At 37.1% G+C, this 21,023-nt stretch overlaps 1 protein-coding gene across 12 annotated transcripts in view; it reads left to right on the top strand.

Moving 5' to 3' along the window:
* Positions 1 to 21,023, top strand: part of TANC2 (tetratricopeptide repeat, ankyrin repeat and coiled-coil containing 2) — a 363,508-nt gene that overhangs the window by 226,276 nt on the left and 116,209 nt on the right. For all 12 annotated transcript variants that reach the window (XM_059147239.1, XM_059147241.1, XM_059147247.1 and 9 more), the window contains 2 exons: positions 4,108 to 4,371; positions 19,467 to 19,592. In XM_059147239.1, coding sequence (XP_059003222.1) covers positions 4,108 to 4,371; positions 19,467 to 19,592 — 390 coding nt within the window. The remainder of the gene's footprint in view (positions 1 to 4,107; positions 4,372 to 19,466; positions 19,593 to 21,023) is intronic.

Below are 21,023 nucleotides of genomic sequence, written 5' to 3'. Positions count from 1 at the left end.
ACTGTGATACTCAGTTCTTTTCTGAGAGGAGAGATCCAAATCCAGTTCTTCAAGATGACCAGTAACAGTCTCCCAAAAAGACATAGAAATGGTTGGTAAATGAATATTAAGTCCCTGTTGCTCCTGCTGGTTCTAGAGTCTATACTGTATGCTCATTCTCTCCCTCATTCACCTGTTTCAGAACAAAGAGTATCAAGATAGATTTCAGAATAAACAGTGATAACCTTTCAATAAAGGTCATTTCATAATGGTAAATGGGTCATTTCATCAATAGGAAATAACAATCCAAAATATTCATGCGTGGGATAACAAAGCTTCAAAATGGCAGAAATCCACAGAGATTTTTTTTTACCTCTCATCTCTCAGTGGTTTAAAGACCAAGTAGGAAATCAATTAGCATGTAAAAGACCTAAACAATTCCATTAGCCAACTTGACCTAATTATTTTTTATAGGATAGTCCACCTAACAATAGCATAGTTCAGATTCTTTTTAGGTATACACAGAAGATGCACCAAGAGACCATATTCTGTTTCATAAAACAGGTCGCAATAAAGGTAAATGGACCAAACCATTTCAAACTGTGTTCTCTAACCACAGTGTTTAAACTAGAAACCAATAATAGAAAAATACCAGGAAATTTCACAAATGCTTAGAAATTAAACACATTTCTAAGTAGCATGGTCAAAAAATAAATCACAGTGGAAATTTTAAAATCTTTTTAATTGAATGATAAAATGAAACATCAAAATTTTTAGAATACAGCTGAAGAAATGCTTAGAGGAAAATCTATAGCAGATGCTTATTTTAGGAAAGAAAGGTTTTTAATTAGTGAACTAAATTTCTACTTAAACAAGAAAAAGAAGAAATTCAAATCAGATCAAAGTAGGAAATAATAAAAGGCAAACATCAGTGAAATAGGAACAGAGAAAATCAGTGAAACTGTGAAAGCTTGTTCTCAGAGAAAATCATATTGATATACCCCGCTAGTCATATTAACCAGGAAAAAAAGAAGATAAAAATTACCAATATCAGGAACAAAAGAGGGACATCATTACAGACCCCACAAACATTAAAAGGGTAAGTAAATGTCATGAACAACTTTATGCCAATAAATTTGACAATTTAGATGAACAAATTCCTGGAAATAATACATGACCAAAGATCATTTGAGAAAAAAAAAGATAACCTGAATAATTTTATAGCTGTTGAATATAAATTGAATTTGTTATTTAAAACTCTCCCACAAGGGAAGCTCTTAGTCCAGATGCCTCGACAGGTAAATTCTACCAAACATTTGAGGAAGACATAATACCATTTATTTTTTTCTTCTTTTTTATTATTATTTTTTTATTATGTTCAGTTGGCCACTGTATGGTACATAATTAGTTTTTAATGTAGTAGTTCAACAATTCATTAGTTAAGTATAACACCCAGTGCTCATCACAGCACATGCTTTCCTCTCTACCCATCACCATTACCCCCTTCCCCAACCTCCTCCACTCTGAAACCCCCAGATTGTTTCTCAGGGTCCACAGTCTCTCATGATTCATCTCCCTCTATGATTTCTCCCCCCTTTAGATTTCCCTCCCTTCCCCGATTATCCTTGTGCTATTGCTTATGTTCCATATATGAGTAAAACCATATGATAATTGTCTTTCTCTGCTTGACTTACTTCACTTAACATAATCCCCTCCAGTTCCACCCATGTTGATGTAAATGGTGGATATTCATCATTTTTGGTGGCTGAGTAATATTCCATTGTGTATATGGACCACATTTTCTTTATCCATTCATCTGTTGAAGGACATCTCGGCTCTTTCTATAGTTGGCTGTTGTGGACATTGCTGCTATGAACATTGGGGTATATGTGCTTCTTCTTTTCCCTGTGTCTGTATCTTTGGGGTAAACACCAAGTAGTGCAATTGCTGCATCATAGGGTAGCTCTATTCTTAACATCTTGAGGAACCTACACACTGTTTTCCAGAGTGACTGCACCAGCTTGCATTCCCACCAATGGTGTAAGAGGGTTTCTCTTTCTCTACATCCTCACAAACATTTGTTGTTTCCTATTTTGTTAATTTTTGCCATTCTAACTGGTATACGGTAATATCTCATTGTGGTTTTGATTTGTATTTCTCTGATGGCTAGTGATATTGAGCATTTTTTCATGTGTTTCTTAGCCATTTGTATATCCTTTTTAGAGGAGTGTCTGTTCATGTCTTCTGCCCATTTTTTGCCGTGATTTATCTGTTTTTTGAGTGTTGAGTTTGAGGAGTTCTTTATAGATCTTGGTTATCAACCCTTTGTCTGTAATGTCATTTGCACATATCTTCTCCCATCTCTACAGAAACTGCTCCAGGAAGTTGAAGTGAAAGGAATACTTTATGAAGCCAACATTATCTTAAGATCAGACCAGACAAAGACATTATATAAAAAGTAAACTACAGGGGCGCCTGGGTGGCTCAGTGGGTTAGAGCCTCTGCCTTTAGCTTAGGTCATGATCCCAGGGTCCTGGGTTTGAGCTCCACATTGGGCTCTCTGCTTAGCAGGGAGCCTGCTTCCCTCTTTCTCTCTCTGCCTGCCTCTCTGCCTACTTGTGATCTCTGTGATCTCTAAATAAAATCTTAAAAAGAAAAGTAAACTATAGGCCAGTATCTCTCATGAACATAGACATAAAAGTCCTTAACAGAATTCCAGCATTGAGCCCAGCAATATATAAAAAAGATAATAGGGGCAATATACAAAAAGGTTGTGTCAGGGCACCTGAGTGGCTCAGTTGGTTGAGCATCAACTCTTGATTTCAACTCACATCATGATCTCAGGGTTTTGGGATCAAGCCCCATGTTGGGCTCTGCACTCAGTAGGGATTCTGCTTGAGGATTCTTCTTGTCCTCTGCCCCTCCCCCTGCACACACACACACACACACACACCCATACACACACACACTCTATCTCTTTCTCAAATAAATGAATAAATCTTTAAAAAAAAAAAAAAAAAGAGGGGAGAATGTGTCAAGAGTAGGTAGGAGTAGGGAGCGTTGGCATCTTTGAGAAGCCTAATGGTGACTGCCCACTCCGATGCAATCAACAAGTAGATGTTACCTTGGAACTAGACTCCCTTAGTATCAGTGAGGATACAGAGAACAGTTGGCAGCACTTAATTCTCAGATGCAAGGAGGACTTATTATTGTAAAGAGCAGAAAGGCTCAAAGCAACAGGGGTGTCTTCCTTTATAACTCATCTTTTCCTCTGTTACTATAAAGTCCAGAACTAAATTTTCATTTCCAAAGAGAAAACCCTCACTAAAAGGGATTATGGAAATTACCTAATAAATTTAGGTCTCTTTTAACAACAAGTATATTGAAGATGTAAGAAGAGAATATGAACTAACCTATTAAAAATTCTCCTGGGATGACCTCTTTTATTCTTATAATTATTTCTAAGATATTTATAATCTTGATTTTAATATTTTTAATCCTTGCATTCCTAGCATTGATGAAAATTATTTAAAATCTTCAGATTTTGTTTGATTTCATGCAGGAACATCTAGGGTTAGCGGTACAGAGGGTAGCTGTACAAGAAGGCTCTGTACTGCCTCCTAATTTGGACAGATTATTTTTCCTGTATATCCTAGGTATCTACTTAAGGACCTTTTGTTTTTTTCTAATTCTTAACTATACAGAAGGGGCCAGGAAATAAATTTAACTGAGGGAAAATATGGGATAAAAAGAACATAAAGATCTTTTTGAGATTTGGAGGATTCTCCAGCAATCCATGAAAATTATATAAATTCCCTTTTTGATGAAATTCTGAAATATTTAGCATTGATAGGTTCTAGTTGTAGATCTTTAAGCACTGATGTATGAATGTGTTTAGTTCCATTTAAATAGAGTTGTTAAAGTAAATACATAACAGATGTGAGAGAAAATATGTAAGAATTATATTTTGCTTTCAATTATTTAAAGTTCATGGTGGAGATGAAACGATCATCTGTAACTTCTTAAAAATAATATCGTTAATACTCTTAATGAATTTGCATAGTAGTAAACAGCTTACTCTCTAAGTTTGTGAGGATTTTTTAAAACTTGTTCTACTCTCTTTTTCAGCTACGTTGACAAGCTATTCTGAAAATGTAGAACGCACAAAATATGTTGGGGAAAGCAGTAAAGAATTAGGATCTGGAGGAAACCTAAAACCTTGGCAGTCTCAAAAATCCAGCATGGATTCCTGTTTGTATCGAGTCGATGAAAATATGACGGCTTCTACGTATAGTCTGAATAAGATCCCAGAGAGGAATTTGGAAACAGTTTTATCACAATCCGTACAATCTATTCCTCTGTATCTTATGCCACGGCCAAATTCAGTAGCAGGTAAGATTTTTTTTTTTTAATTGACCATTTTACCGGCGTGTATACTGGAATGAAAGCAAATTCTGCTTTAACAGAATTTTCCATTCATCTTCTTTGACTAAGCTATTCTTGTGTTTGGGTAATATGCACGTGTATATCTTTTTGAACCTGGCTTTGAATATGAATGTCATCATATTCAAGTGGTTATTTAGTTCTGCTCCCAAAGTGTGTAACAGCATGCATAAAATCAGAAGTAAAACCAATAAAGTTTATTATTGAATTTCTAACTGTATTGTTTTCATATCCAAAGTCTTTGAAAATATTTCAGTTTGAGGTTTTTAAAAACAGTAGTGTTAAAAAACGTTTTAAAATTAATGTGTATTTCAGTAGAAGTTGTGTTATCAGAAATCATCATCCATAGTTTGAGGGAGTGACAGGCAGGCAAGGCAGAGCTCAGTATTTTCACAATACCCTAGTCGTCCTATCATAGGAAAATCACCAGGTACCTACACTGTGAAAGAATAACTCAAACACTCCTAGCAGTCTTAGTCATAAACTCATAGAGGAAGTATGGAGCCATTATCCTTTAGCAGCTGTTCAGAATTGATGTCAAAGGATATTTTTATACAGCTAAGTTGCTACTTAATAATTCAGACCAGGAGCTTTTGCAGAATAGTTGGACATTCTGGCATTTTCAAAATGCAACATCATCTAGATTTTGTCCCTACTAAAATATCATAGTTGTGTTTGTCTTTCTTACTGGCCTGATGAATGCCTGAAAGGTTTGTCTCTCTGACACAAGATAATAAAACACTTATTGTAGTTGGGAGCTCTTTTTTCCCAGATATAACGATTTATGTTATACAGATGATAATGTGATGCTTCTTGCCTTTTTGTACCTTTTCTAAAACATTGCTCTTTGTTCCATTGTCTGGGAGAACATCAACCTCAGTCATCACATGTGATTATGTGGTAACTGTAGGGATTTTAATATTAATTTTTCAAGATTATTTTCTTTAAATAGTGACGGGGCACCTGGGTGGCTCAGTGGGTTAAAGCCTCTGCCTTCGACTCAGGTCATGGTCTCAGGGTCCTGGGATCGAGCCCCACATTGGGCTCTCTGCTCAGCAGGGAGCCTGCTTCTCCCTCTCTCTTTCTGCCTGCCTCTCTGCCTACTTGTGATCTTGTCTGTCAAAAAAAAATAAATAAAATCTTTTTTAGATAGATAAATAAATAAATAAATAAATAGTGATAGAAACTTTTCTCTCTTAGGTTGTTTGGAATATATTGATCCCTACTAATGACGTCATATTAGAATCCTAGAATGCTGTAACTTAAACAGTGCTAAGCAAATTCAGTCTTTCCAGAAAAGAAACGTTTAAGTCCTTGCCTGCATAACATTGAGGAAATATAGCTACCAGTCTTAATGGTACATCCCACCTTCTTAACTAAGCTGCAGCAATTTATAAGAAAATTCCGTCTCTGCTATTAGAGAAGGGCACCGAGCACTTGGTAGAAGTCAAAGTATAAGCTTCTCTTGTCCTCTTTTTAGTTTACTGGAGAGATTATAAAGTACTTTGCCCTTCTTAAGAACAAATATCTGTATTCATTATTTACCCTATTCAGATGCTAACCTTAGGTCGTACAAAGAATTGTCCAGGACGAACTGGCCAGATATTATCCTTCTCTCTCTCTAAAGTTTTCTAACACTCTTGTTCTCTAGAAATTAGCACAAGGCAACTGTCGTAAGTATCAGTGAGTTACCATTTCCTTCTCTAATACATATAGAAGAAATTGACTATATAGCTCTATCACAGAGAACAGAACTTAGCTTTTTTACAGAGAACACAGAACAGAGAACAGAACTTTAGCTTTTTTTAGAACTTAGTATTTTAATAACCAGGTAAAAAATGCCATTTAAAATATTTTCTTAAAAACTTTACAAAGCAAGCAACATTTTATCAGATGAAGAGTACCTTTTTTCTTTTACATGGATTGTAAGATTTTCATTTATTTAGAATTTTATCTTGCAAGAGCTGATATTCTAGTTACTTAATAAAATCTTTTAAATTGTGGTCAACTTTCAGGGAATTGCCATCCAATCTGTGAATTTGGAGGGCTTCTAAATGACCTCTCATGGTATATTTTTTGCCAACTGCCATTTAGCAACTCTACCCCTTATAGGCATCAATATATTTGTGGCTACACTTCAACTTCAGTAAGTCTTTGCATATTCTTTGGGACACTGACTTCAGCAAATATGAGGATAAGAATTTTACATGGGCGCCTGGGTGGCTCAGTGGGTTAAGCATCTGCCTTTAGCTCTGGTCATGATCCCAGGGTCCTGGGATCGAGCCCCATGTTGGGCTCCCTGCTCTTCAGAGACCCTGCTTCTCCTTCTCCCCTCTGCTTGTGCTCTCTCTCTCAAATAAATAAAGGATAATTTTACAGAGAATTACAGGATGGAATTCTAATTGACATCCATTGCTGTTTTTGTAAAATACTCAGCCTCAGTGGGATAACTGCTATAATACAGTAATTTATAAAGTACCATAAGAACACAGAGGAGGGAAGCATCTGAACGCAAAGGAGGAAGGTAGAGGCACCTGGGTGGCTCAGTCAGTCGAGCATCTGCCATCTGCTCAGGTCATGATCTCACAGTCCTGGGATTTAGCCCCACGTCAGGCACCCTGCTCATCGGGGAGTCTGCTTCTCCCTCTCCCTCTGCCCCTCCCCCTAGCTCTTGCTCTATTTCTCTCTCAAAATAATTAATCTTTTAAAAAGGAGGGGGAGAGGGTAGAGAGGAATAGAAGACATCACAGAAAGGGATGAGCGAGAAGTCGCAACAAGGTCAGAAAAAAAAGGAAGGAAGCCCCAAGAAGTGAAGGAACTTGGCATGTTACTGTGTTATTGGCATTGCAGCATGACCAGAACCTGTGGTACAGTGACGGCATAGTGGAAAGTGATGTTGCAGGTGATACCGAGGAGCTTCTGTGCTCTGATGGTATTAGGTTTATTTTGTTGCTAGTCAGTCTAAGCAGGAGCTGTATAACCAGATTTTCAGGTTAGAAAAATGGCTATATACTCATCCATATAGGATGAACTGAAGGAGGAGAGCCTGGAGTTAGAGAAAATAGTTCATCGAAAGCTTGTGGTATTATGCAGAATTATAGGGAGCGAATCACCAGGTATCGGGAGAGTTGAGAAATGGCTTGGGAGATTTTCTTCTTTTATTGCCTTAAAAAGTAACATTTATTAGATTTTTTTTTTTAATACAGAGAAATACAAAGAAGAAAACAAAAATGAGCCGTAATTTCCTTGCCCAGTAGTTCCTGCTGACATATTCTAGAAATTAAAGATTCATATGTGTGGGGCGCCTGGGTGGCTCAGTGGGTTAAGGCCTCTGCCTTTGGCTTGGGTCATGATCCCAGGGTCCTAGGATCGAGCCCCGCATCGGGCTCTCTGCTCAGCAGGGAGCCTGCTTCCCCCTCTCTGTCTCTCTGCCTACTTGTAATCTCTGTCTCTGCCAAAATAAATAAATAAATAAAATCTTTTTTAAAAATAAAAAAATAAAGATTCATATGTGTTACATAATATATATATAAATCAAACAAAAGTTCAAATTGGACCAAAAAAATACAAGAGAAAAAGCCACTCCTCTCTCCATCTAGTACCCCTCTCCAAAGGTTAATATTACTTATGAGTCTTTAAAGTATATGTTTATACATATAATATCCAGATTATATATGTAATACATAATATATACCTATATATGATTATAATATCTGTAAGAGACATGTGAGGTCAAAAAATCAGTAGGATTTATAGAGGGAGAAGTGGAAACACATGTTCTTACAAAGATATACACCTTTATTTGTTAATAGCCAAAAATTGTGAACATCCAGATGGCCCCCAGCAGTTGAATGGATAAATAAATTAGAACATATCCTTATGATGGGTACTACCTAGCAGTAAAAAGAAATGAACTATTGATACTGCAGCAATGCACACAAGTTTCAAAATGGTTACAATGAGTGAAAGAAGCCAGACAAAAAGGAGAATATACTATATGATACCACTTACAAATTCCTAGAAAACACAAATTAATTCATAGGCACAGTGCACCTCTTCTCACAGCACACCCATCTGCATGTGCTGGTGTCACCCAGCTCTTGGTGTTGCCTGTGGGAATTCCGCCTCAGAGAGCAACTCCAGTGTTGATACTCTGGCTTTTGCTTTTCTTCTGAGTAATGAAATGTCTTTCATCTCTGACCTAGATGTCTGATGTCTTCCGCCATCCCAGTTTGTTAGAAGTAGAGTAAGACATCAGATCCTTCCTACGTCCTGGCAGTGAGAAACGACTGTGGGCATTGTCACAAAATTAAAAGGAATGACAATACCATGTGTTAGTGTGGATGTGATGCCGTTGAAATTGTCATACATTGCTAATGGGAGTATAATAATAAACTGGAACTAGTACTTTGTAAAGGTGCTTGGCAAGGTCTATTAAAGGTGTCTAAAGCTGTTTATGCATGTTACCTAAAACTATCAGTTCCACTTCTGCATAGAATGGCCATCAAAAATAAATCCCCAGGTGCCCGGCTGGCTCAGCTGGTAGAGCACATGACTTTTGGTCTCTGGGTCGGGCCCCGTGTTGGGCATGGAGCCTACTAGGAAAAAATAGTCTTTATATTCACCAAAAAATAACTAAAATAAATATAAATAAATGTAAGAATGTTCATATCTATTTTATTCATAATACCCAAAAGCTTGAAATCATCCAAATGTCTGTCAACAGTAGACTGGTTTAATAAATTTTATACAACAATGAAAAAGAATGTTGTAGCCAAGATAACATCATGGAGAGGGCATATTATATGAAATATGTATATTTTTATGAAGTGTAGAAAAATAGACAAAACTCTGTCATTTCTATGGTGATAGAACTAAGATAGTGGGTACCTTTGGTGGGAATGTCAAGGGAGCCTTCTATATCTTGATTGAATAGTGGTTGCATGGGTGTGTAAACATATAATCATTTATTGAGCTATGCACTTAAGGTTTATATAGTTAACATATATAAGCCATACCTCAATTAAAAAATATTTATGAAGTATTTAGGCTTCTGTCTTTTTAGAAGAATTATCCCTTTGGTTTAGAAATAGTGGTTCTTGGTGACATAACTAGGTCTTTGAAGAAATACCTATTTTTAGTGTTGATTAAAAATCACCTGGGGGGGGGGCGCCTGGGTGGCTCAGTGGATTAAATCCGCTGCCTTCGGCTCAGGTCATGATCTCAGTGTCCTGGGATCGAGCCCCGCATCGGGCCCTCTGCTCAGCAGGGAGCCTGCTTCCCCCTCTGTCTCTGCCTGCCTCTCTGCCTACTTGTGATCTCTCTCTCTGTCAAATAAAATAAATAAAATCTTTTAAAAAAAAGAAAGAAAAAAAAAATCACCTAGGGGGCGCCTGGGTGGCTCAGGCTGTTAAGTGTCAGACTGTTGATTTTGGTTCAAGTCATGATCTCAGGATGCTGAGATCAATCCTCTTGTCTGGCTCTGCACTGGGGGTGGCCTCTACTTGGGATTCTCTCTTCCTCTACCCTCCACCCCTCTCTCTCAGAATAAATGAATGAATGAATGAATATATACGTGCGCGCGCGTGTGTGTGTATAAAATAACCTAGTAACTTCAACAAATGGATAATTTACTTAAAGTGTTCCACGTGTTCCGACCATAAACCTAGGATCAGTACCCAAACTGGCCAGAAATGATTTTAATTGCCACCTTAGTTCAGTGTTACCCTAGATAAAGTCCTGAAGCAGTAGTCTCTATGTGAATTTATCCTTTTTTAAAAAACAATTATTTTGAGTTATGTTTTACATATTGTAAAATTTACCCATTTTGAATAATCTACCCAATTTAGCATATTTACTAAGTTATGCAACCTTTACCATAAATCAATTTTAGAACATTTCATCATCCCAATAATATGTCGTGATGACATGGTCCTCACATCTATTTAATATTAATTTTATTCCCATCCCCTGCCCCAGGCAGCCACTAATCTATTTTCTATCTCTGTAGACTTCACTTTTCTGGACCTTTCTTATAAATGTGGTCTCTTTTGTCTGGCTTCTTAGCATCATGTTTTTGAGGTTCATCTGTCATATAGCATGTATCAAAAGTTTGTTCCTTCTTATTGCAAATAGTATTCCTTTGTGTGCCTGTACCACATTTTATTGATTGACCAGTTGACAGGCATTTAGGTTTTTATCAGTTTTTGACTATTTTGAATAGTGCTGCTATGAACATTCATGTGCAAGTCTTGGGATGGACATATGGTTTCATTTCTCTTGGATAGATACCTAGGAGTGGAAATGCTGTATCATAGGGTAAATATATGTTTAACTTTTTAAGAAATTGCCAAAATGTTTTCTAAAGTAGCTGTACCATTTTACATTCCACTCATAAGGTATATGTGGATTCCTCTTTCTCCACATTCTCTCTACCATTTGTTATTGTCTTATCTCTTACTATCATTACTTGGGTGGGTGTGAAGTACTATCTTGTTATATTTTTAATTTGTATTTTCTTAATGACTGATGGTGTTGAGCTTATTTTGTGTGCTCATTAGTTATTCGTATATTTTCTTTGGTAAAATATCTTTTCAGACCCTTTTGCACATTTTTTTGTTGGATTTTTGTCTTACTGAGTTGTAAGTATTTGTTGTATATGCTGGATACAATGCTTTATCAAACGACAAGTTTGCAAAATATTTTCTCCAAGTCTGTTGCTTATCTTTTAATTTTTTCATTGATGTATTTTGAAGCTCAAACACTTTGATCACATCAGTTTATCAAATTTTTCTTTTTGTGGATCATGCTTTTGGTGTCATTTTTTATCTTTTTAACAGAAGGTACCCTGTTTATATCAAATACCACAAAATAATGATTTTTCTTTGTTATTGGAATTTGTTTTAAATTCAAGTATTGGAAAATATTTTCTGTACTCACTTAAATTCTTTCTACCCTCTTCTTTTCCTTCTCCTGCCGCTCCCCCATGCTCAAAAAAATAAAAGGGATAACATTAGCCTATTTTGCTATGCCCATAGACCGTAACTGTTGATTATTTTTCCGTTTATCACAGTGCTCATACCATAATTAGAGCCTTTCTGGCTAGCACAGATTTTCAGATTCTTAAGTAGTACTGATCATATTTGCTCAAAAAAGAAAAGGATAAAAGGTAAATGTACCATCAGAAGCCAGATAAATCAGGGGTTCCTGGGTGGCTTGGTTAAGCGTCTGCCTTTGTCTGAGGTTATGATCCCAGGGTCACTGCTCAGTGGGGAGTTGGCATCTCCTTCTCCCCCTTGCTCCCCCAACTTGTGTGCTCCCTTGCTCTTTCTGTCCTCTCATATAAACAAATAAAATCTTTTTTAAAAAAAAAGTTTAAAAAGAAAGAGAAAAAAAGAAGCCAGACGGATCTGTCTTGGAGAATAGGATTTTATACTCTCTGAGTAGTACAAATTGAATGTATTGGAGTATGAGCATACTTAATCAGAAAATTATTTTTTGTCATTGTTGAATGTAATACAAACAAATCTAGTGTTGCCTACAGTGCAAGTCATAGGTCAGAGAATAGTTTGTATTGGATTGTTTTCTGTATCTGGAAACCATGGTTTCAGTATCCTCACAAAGAGGCAGGAAAGTGAACTATAAACCAGAGGACTCCGTTATCTTCAAAATTTAATAGGTTATAGGTTGAAAATGTTTCCAGAATGTAGAGAAATAAAGTTACTTTTACAGAGAATTACCCTGCTAACTGTGTAATGTTGTATAAATGTTTGGTAAGACCACAACCTCTGATAGTTAAAATGATTAGGTATCTAAATCATTTTTTAAAACCATTTCTTAGCTGTGGCGGGTCAGCGCTCAATATAGCTCTAGATATACTTATTTTCCTTTACTTTCTAATGTGCACATAGGAGTGCTTCCCCAAAGTGTGGGAAGATCAAATACTCAAATCTCCTTGGTGAACAGGAGTAACTGAGGATTTCAAATACGAGATATTTATTTATACTTATTAAATTATTCTAAGCATATGAACAGTTGAGGGAAAAAATAATGCCAGTTATAAAAGGCCTCATTCAAATCCCGCTCTTAAATTTGCCTTCTTTTTAAAACTTTATTTCAGTATGAATAATATAATTACTTTAGAGACAAAATAACATTGAATAATGATGTGAAAATACCATTCACATCACTTCAGAAAATCTAGGGGAATAATTGTTATTGGTCCTTGCTATGTTATAGACTTTTTCCTACTTGGGGAAGAGAGTCACCGTCTTTGCTTGAGCTCGCTGGCATCTTTATGGGGCCACATCTTCTGGCAGGACCAGGAAATTGTCAAGGAATTATTTAAATTAATTTGCTGCATTGAATTCTAAAGAATAAAATTGACTTTGTTATTCCATATAACCCTTGATTTTAAAAAGAATGGGAGGGACACTTTGGTAACACTTTACTTAGAAATAGGGTTAGTACATATTCAGATGTTTATGGTGATTTTTAAAATTTTTTTCTGAGCTTTGAACTCACCTGCAACATACATGGAAAATATATATGTAAGGAAAATTTTAAAACAACCCTGTACTGGGGTACCTGGGTAGCTCAGTCTGTTAAGCATCTGCCTTTGGCTCAGGTCATGATCCCGGGGTCTGGGATTGAGTCCTGCGTCAGGCCCCCTGCTCAGCGGGGAGACTGCTTCTCCCTCTCACGCTGCCTGCTCCTCCCCCTGCTTGTGCTCTCTCTTTCTGTCAAATAAGTAAATAAAATCTGTTAAAAAAAAAAAATAGAAGAAGAAGAAAGAAAAAACAACCATGTACTCATTATCAACTATTAAAATAGAAGTCTGATTATTCTAAGTATAAATATATTGATCCATTAATTTGGTCCAAAAGCTGTATACTTTTAGAAACATAAAGATTCAAACAAGTGAAGTCTGTTCTTACATGTATCATTTAAAAGTTCCACAATATACCATATATGAAGGTAGTGCTATTTACTGAAAATAAAAACTTTTAACTTGAATGGCAAAGTGATTAAAGCTGAGTTTTGGCAATCTCTACTTTCAAGGCTTGAGTTTTTCCTAGAGTAGTTTGGTTTTCTGAATATAAATTCAGATGTATAGACTCTACCTTTAAATTAAAATTCTAAGATACATAAAATTGAAACTATTTTTTATTGTTTTCAAAATGTAAATCACTACTGCATGTTTATTTTTTAAGCCTGTTGTGCTGAAAGGAATTAGAGAATTTGTGGACTTGCGGTTGCATGGCAGAAATTATTGGAGAGTAGGATGTCTGTGATCTCTTAAAATGAGATTGGCTGGGAATTGGAGGGATGTGGACAGCAGGAGTAGTCACTTACAGCAGCTGTCCTCATTGCTTTGTGTGAAAATGAGGAGTCTGTCAAGGAAACATATAAGCAGTGAAAGTCAGTGAAAATACAAACTCTCACCATCTACTTGCTAACGTTTGGAGCTGCACATTTTCCTAAGAAAAAGATCTTAAGAATCAGGTAAATGCAAAATGGGGATCTTGGGGGATTTAGGTGAATCCAATCAGAAGCTGTAGTGAGGATCTTATGAAGAAGAAAATACGGGCTTTTCAGCAGTCAGAATGTTGACTTTATGAATCAAGGGTATAAGGACAGCAGTGGCTTCTTGCCCAGACTGTAGCAAACATAATGTCATTCCAAGCTCCCTGCTCAGGTCAGCCAGAAGGACAGTCGTGCTACTAAAATCTGTTTGTACTGTGACAACTGATATAAGAAGAAACAATTGAGACTGGTTTCATACTCAATATAGAGTTGCCTCTGGAATGTTTTGTACCAAATGCTGTCTGCTGGATTTTTTTCTGCCCACTTATTTGTTAAGTTATTTTGACTTCAGAAAGTATGTCAGTTAAATGTTCTATAAATGAATTAGCTGTTCAATCCTAGGAGATCTCAAAAAATACATAGATGCTCCCTTTTTCCACTTCCCTCTTCCTTCTCTGAAAACAAGGATTTTTAATGACATAGATTTTACTTTTTTATAGATTTTACATGGAAGTTTACTTTTTAAAGCATTTTCTTTTCATGTAATTTTTTAAATTGTATATTTGTTTTTCTTCTTTCTTTTGTTCAGTCCGACTTACCTAATTATCTCCTATGCTAAAAATGTTCATTAAATATTATAGTATTAATTTTTGATGGAACTCTCTCAGATAAAACATGCTAGGACAGTTTTCACAGTGAGAGTACCACTGTGACGTGGAAACATGTATGTCCCTGTAGGTCGGCCATTGGTGTTTGTATGTGATGAAGATATTCAAGACATTGTTGCTATAGCCGCCTCCTTCATCCTTAGCTTTCAAAACAACCCCAGAAGACAAAACCTAATTTGTCATTCATTGATCATTTAAATGTGGCCAGAACACAGAGTGTATGTCAAATACAGTTATTCAGTTATTAGACAAGTGTTTACTGAATATTTACTGTATATATGACAGGCACTGCTCAAAACACTTGAGAAACATCAGTAAATAAAACAGAAATCCCTGCCCCGCCCCATGAAGTTTACATTCTAGCCAGAGAAAATAAAATAAATGTAATAGGTAATCTATATAGTATGAAAGGAAGTGTATCTGCTATAGAAAAAAGTAGAAGAGGGACTTCAAGACAAGTACTTCAGTGGTACTTGAAGGAAGTTTATATAAACATTGGAGCTGAGCATATTATCATAGTGATGTCTGGTAAACATTAAACAGAGCGATGAGGAGGATGAAGCTAGAGCCAGACATGTATCTAAATCTAGGTAGGACTAGCTGGAATTCAGTTCTGTATTAAGCATAGGTGCAGAGTACTTTGATTTACTCTGAGGGGACAGGGTTATCAAAGATGAACCAGGCATTGCTTTCTTGCCTTCCAGAACCTATTATAACAAGGGAAGACAGCAATGTGGGCAAGTAGCTGCATCACACAGATTTAATTAATATATGTATGTGCTTGCTAAAGGGGAGAAGCAGTTAATTTTGACTGGAGGATCAGTCAGGGAAGCAGAGAAAATGTAACTTGAGAAAATTTGACAGTGAGATGTTTGACAAACTACAACAGACTTCTCTGAAAGTGGCTTACAAATGGAAAACATTCAAGTGATCATGAGGGAGAGTGCACCTATACAACTAGTGGAACAAAGGGCCACAGCTAACAGAATTTCAGGTCTCCTGGCTCATCTTTCCAATATTTGTCTCATATTCCTTTAAATAATGGGCAAAGAATTTTGAAAATGACAAGGCAGTGAGAAGCAAAGTAAGACTAAGGAGAATAGTGATTTAATAAGGGATACAGGCAGTGAAAAAAACATTTTGGATTATTTGATAAAGCTGTGATAAATTCAGAGATCAACAAAAAGAAGATACTGGTTGCTAAAATAAGAAAAAGAACAAATGTCTTAGTAGACTTAACTAGCGCTAAACATAATTTATTTGCAATCCGGATTAAAACAGTAGTTCCCCACCGGCTGATTTGAGGTCTGTCTGTGCCTGAATCAGGCTTCAGAGCTCTTGCACTTGACACCGAAGATCACTGTTCTTCTTTAGTTCACTGTTTGCCTATGAGTATTTGGATTTGTAGAGGAATGAACCGTTCATTCAGCTCGATAATTAGGGTATTTGCCTTTTTCTCCTAATGTCATCTGACTGAAATGGAGACATGTGCTCGTTATAAAATATCTTTACTACATTTCTTGGTTTTGTGAAGTAAAACAATAAAACAACTGATGTCCATTTTCCAAGGAATTAAGATGGTAAAGATTTGTTTAACAAAGCTTGTTAAGTTTACAGTAAGCGTTTAGATTGAACAAATGCTGCCAACAGCTCTTTTGGAATAGGAAACTGAGGCTGTGAAACTGAGGCTGGGGCTGGTAGTACCTGCCAGAAGGTCTTCTCAGTAAAGAGAAATTAAAATGGATTATCTGTTATTCAGATCTCTACTCAAAGTACAGATCTCGCTCATCTATAAATCTTTAAAAGATATTCTCATTGTTATTGATACTCTTTTCATATTACTCCTCAGTTTATCAGCTTTAGAAAGTACCTTATCTGTATTTTTTGTTTTTAAAAAAAATAACAAATTTGGGGGCTTTTGTTTGTTCTCTTGTTTCTTACTGTGGAAAAAATATTTGAAGGGTGAAGATTATTAGTCCAGGCTACACCAGTACCTTCACTTGCATTCTAAGGTCTCTGTTGCCCAGGTTTGATTACTGCTCTTTGAAGCCATAAAAAAACTAGGAGTTGAGAGGAAGTGACAAAGATAAAGAAGGGATTTTTAAAAATAAGCCTTTTAAGGAAGAATTAAATCTGTTTAAGCTTTAAAGACGGGGGAGGTGGAGGGGCCCACAATGCAGAGAGCACTCACTGGACTGATGATCAGATAGCTGGTTTTGAGGCCTGGCTCTACCATAAAAGAGTGATTCACTGTAGACAGGTCACTCTACAGTACTAATCTGTAAAATGAAGCGATTTGACTGGTTTGGGATCAACAGACATTCTTTTAAAAGGCCAGCTAGTAAGTATTTTAGGCTTTGCAGGCTAATATGGCCTCTCTCGCAACTGTTGTAAATGAATACTTAAGGAACAGGCAAGGCTGTGTTTCAGTAAAACTTTATTTACAAAAATGGGCAGCAGGCCAGATTTCATCTACAGGCCTGAATGTGCTGACCTCTGGACTAGATGACTGTTAAGATTCCTTCCACATCTTCATTCTGTGGTATGGCTTTATTACCAACATCACATATATGAAAAGATAGCTGCTCCACTACATTCTGTGGTGTATGGGTCAGGGGCTAGCCAGGATACAGAAACCATATTTACCAGAAAATTCGATATGTAAAAAATGGTTGACTATGTTTAAATGAACTAAAAAGGTAAAAAGGAAACACTGAGGTATCATGGACTTACCAGCTGCAGGAAACAGCTAGCATCTCTGAGCCTGCGGGCACAAGAAGAGGCTAGGGTTATTAACCCATAGAAACTTGGAGGAAAGGCCCTACAAAGCTGAAACTCTGATCTCTGTGTAAGGGGCCCTGCTCAGCCGATGCTAATATTTCTCTGTTCCTACAAGGGCTCTGTAGAAATGGGAATTCTGAGGGCTCTTTTTTTCCCCTCTCCCTTTCTTCTTCTTCTCCTTCTTCTTCTCCTTCTTCTTCTTCTTCCTCTTCCTCTTCCTCTTCCTCTTCCTCTTCCTCTTCCTCTTCTTCTTCTTCTTCTTCTTCTTCTTCTTCTCCTTTCTCTTTTCTTTTTTTGGGTGGGGGGTGGGTAGCTACACACCTATAGACAAAGAACCATACAAAGGAAAACAGACTTAGATTAAAACAGGAAAGACTAATAAACATAAGAAAGAACTAATTCATGGAACCACATTAGAGTACCAGTGGGAATAGTGTAAGTCATTGTCCCCAGTGTTTTTAAATGAAAAATTCTGTAGTTATTTTTTCTGGATAGTTTCAGTTTCCGAATGCAAAGATCAAGATCATCTCTTGTTCCTCTGTTACTCTCCCAGTGGGAATGATGTAAGAGTCATATCTCCAGTGTTTTTAAATAAAAGATTAAATAGTAATCTCTTCTGCATCGTTTTAATTTCAGAATGCGGAGATCAAGATTATCTCCTACTCCTCTGAGACTCTCACCCACTGATGTGTAATGTGACATTTGACTTTCTTTTCTTGGTTTACTTCCCAAGATGAGCTTTCAGAGACTTTTATTTCCCCACAGAAACTATATCTATAAATTTGGAGAAGTTCCTTTTGTCTAGGTTTCTAGCAGACCTAAGTAACTGAGGTTATTGCAGTAGTTGAAGGACGAAGGGAATATAGATCTCTTGAACATGTTCTCTCTTGCTCTTTTCTGTCTTTCTCTACTTCTGTTCTGTTTTTCTCTGTCTTCCCTGTCCCCCCATTTCAGCTCAGAGAGCACTTTGTGACTTTCTTTGTGCCACTTAGTCATAATCCACCTTAGATCGTTGTTTGTGTCTTACCTCAACTGGGGATATGGACAGTACTTCAATAGAGCTCTGTAGCCAAGAGTGATCTCATTTTGCTTCCTCTCACCCACTCAAAACAGTCACCAGAGGTAAACTGGCAGCCACGCCAGGGAGGGCCTCAAGAACAGGGCCTGGCACACAGTAAACTCTTGGTAAATAATTGCCATCAAAGAACTGAATAACCCCTGGCACAGAGTTGTACATAATTAGCAACAAACTGAACCAGCAGTTTAATTAATAATTTATAAGCTCTAAATGATTGTATTCTGACAGAAGTTTGGGCGTGTTGTTGTTAAAAATTGTTTTGTCTTTAGTGCTGATCCTTAGTTTCCTCACTTTTTGGTTCATTGTGAATGTTCCCAACAGCTCTCAATATATAGGCTTGCCAGTACCCATGCATTTTCCTTCTCTCTCCTGTGGCTGGATTAAAGGGTTTGTACATGCAATGGGGGGCCTTAATACCTGACTATGTTTGGAGGGCAATTAAGTGTTTCTTGGAATTCGTGGACATTGGCAGTTCCCTAAAGGCTCTTTAGCAGTTCTCTGTCTGTTGTCCTAGTTCCTATCTTTCCAAAAGATACACACACATGAAAATTGTTTTCAGAATGTTTTCATATTTCATTCTTTAGCATGAAGGGAAAATGTCGGAAACAGAGCTTCATGTTTTTCTTACAGCTCAATATAAATTGGAACATGGTTCTCCACTGATGATGTTTATGCCTTGTTCTACAAGTGGTAGTTGTGACCCCAAAGAAGCAAAAACTAATAATTTTTGTTGTCAGGTACAAGTGTGTTTGCCAGCTTGTTGCTAGTACTCTTCATAACCTCAGGCAGTTGATAGTGATGAAGGAGCTGAAGACAACTCTTGACATTTTCTCTCCGCACATGTTCGGGACACTGACGAGGACCGTGAGTTCTGCAAACTCTTGGTAAATGTATATGCTGGAATAAGCTCTGATTCCCAAGTTTGGGAGATAGAGACTAACTGAAAGAGTTCTGATCTTATATATTCTGACTAAACTTTTCTGTCTTGTCAGCCACAAGCTCTGCCCACTTGGAGGACCTTGCTTACCTGGATGAGCAGAGACATACGCCTTTGAGAACTTCTCTTCGAATGCCGAGACAGAGCATGGGCGGTGCTCGCACACAACAGGATTTAAGAGGTTAGAACTACAGAAGGGCTTTGCCTGGTGATGCCCAGGCAAAAGTGGACACGGACAGTAAGCAAAAAGCTTGCTTCCTATTTCCACTGTTACTGAAGCCTCGCTTAAGAAATGAGCATGTTACCATAGAAGAGAAAGATAAACACCAATACATTATACTCATCATAGACATTGTAATTTTGAACAGTTAGAAACATTGGCCCTTGAAATTCTCCATAGAAATAAGAGTAAAGGTGGTGATGGAGGAAACAACCTAGATTTCAGAAGTAGGTTTTGGTTCACTTCAGCGCTAGTGCCCCTGGTGAGCTTGGTGCTAATGGTCATATGTTTCTTGGAGAATTCATTTTGTTTTCATCCTAGGCCATTTCCAGTGACATACAGTAAGTTTATTTACTTGGAGTTTTACACAGTGCTTCTAATTCTCCCCTGGCAACATTTAAACCACTTATCCTTTTCCCACTCAGGCAATAGTTTCTTTACATTTTTTATGCATATTGCTTGTTTCTACCATCAGGAATCCAGTCTTTTCAAAGATTTTTCATTTTGTTGATCCTTTCCAAAGATAGTTTAGCTGAGAGACCTGTTAGTGGTATCACTGCTTGTGCTTCTAGCTTGTTCAAAATGAACCAGAACATTTCTGATCACCTTAACAGAAAGTGGTCTGCTTTCTCTAGTATGTCATAATCCAGAGTTCTAATATCCCAAGTGCCTTTTTAAAAATTATATCTCCTAGATTATTTTCATCTTCCTCCGCTCTCCTCCTCACCGCTTGTCCAGTGCTAATCTGTATAGGCCAACATGTGTAACTCACGCAGGAAGGGTTATATTCATGCCTGCTGTCCATTCTGGAAGTCATGGTACTGATAGTTTACCAGTGATGACCGGGCATCTAGGAGCATAAAATAATTGGGTGTATTGCTGTAGTTACCAAACCTCCCATCGACTATAGTGAGTTGACGCCTGTCAGTTTTAGTTCCCAGTCCTATTCATTCTCCTCACCATTTCTTCAGCTAAGCCACGTGCTAGTTGCTTAGTGTATACAGTTGTGTATTTCCAGCCTCAGAAGTGGAATTCTATTTAGCACTACTTAGTGCTCATTGATTGGTTATATCCAAAGCCTGAATAAATCTAATCAAAAGACCGAATAAGTGATTTGTGCCAAAACCAGTATGCATAGCCATAATAAAGAAGTTTGGACACCTGATTTCACTCATATGTGGAATTTAAGAACCAAAGGAATGATTATTGGGGAAAAAAGAGAGAGGCAAACCAAGAAACAGACTCTTAGCTGTAGAGAACAAACTGATGGTCATCAGAGGGGAGGGACAGGATGGGTTAAATTGAGGGTGAGGATTAAAGAGTGCACTTGTCTTGATGAGCACCAGGTGTTTTGTGTAAGTGTTGAATCACTAAATTGTACACTATACATTA

The sequence above is a fragment of the Mustela lutreola genome, chromosome 15, assembly GCF_030435805.1.
Source record: "Mustela lutreola isolate mMusLut2 chromosome 15, mMusLut2.pri, whole genome shotgun sequence".
NCBI classification, from domain to species: Eukaryota; Metazoa; Chordata; class Mammalia; order Carnivora; family Mustelidae; genus Mustela; species Mustela lutreola.
Note: the sequence above shows the minus strand (reverse complement) of the source record. Positions and strands in the feature narration are given on the sequence as shown.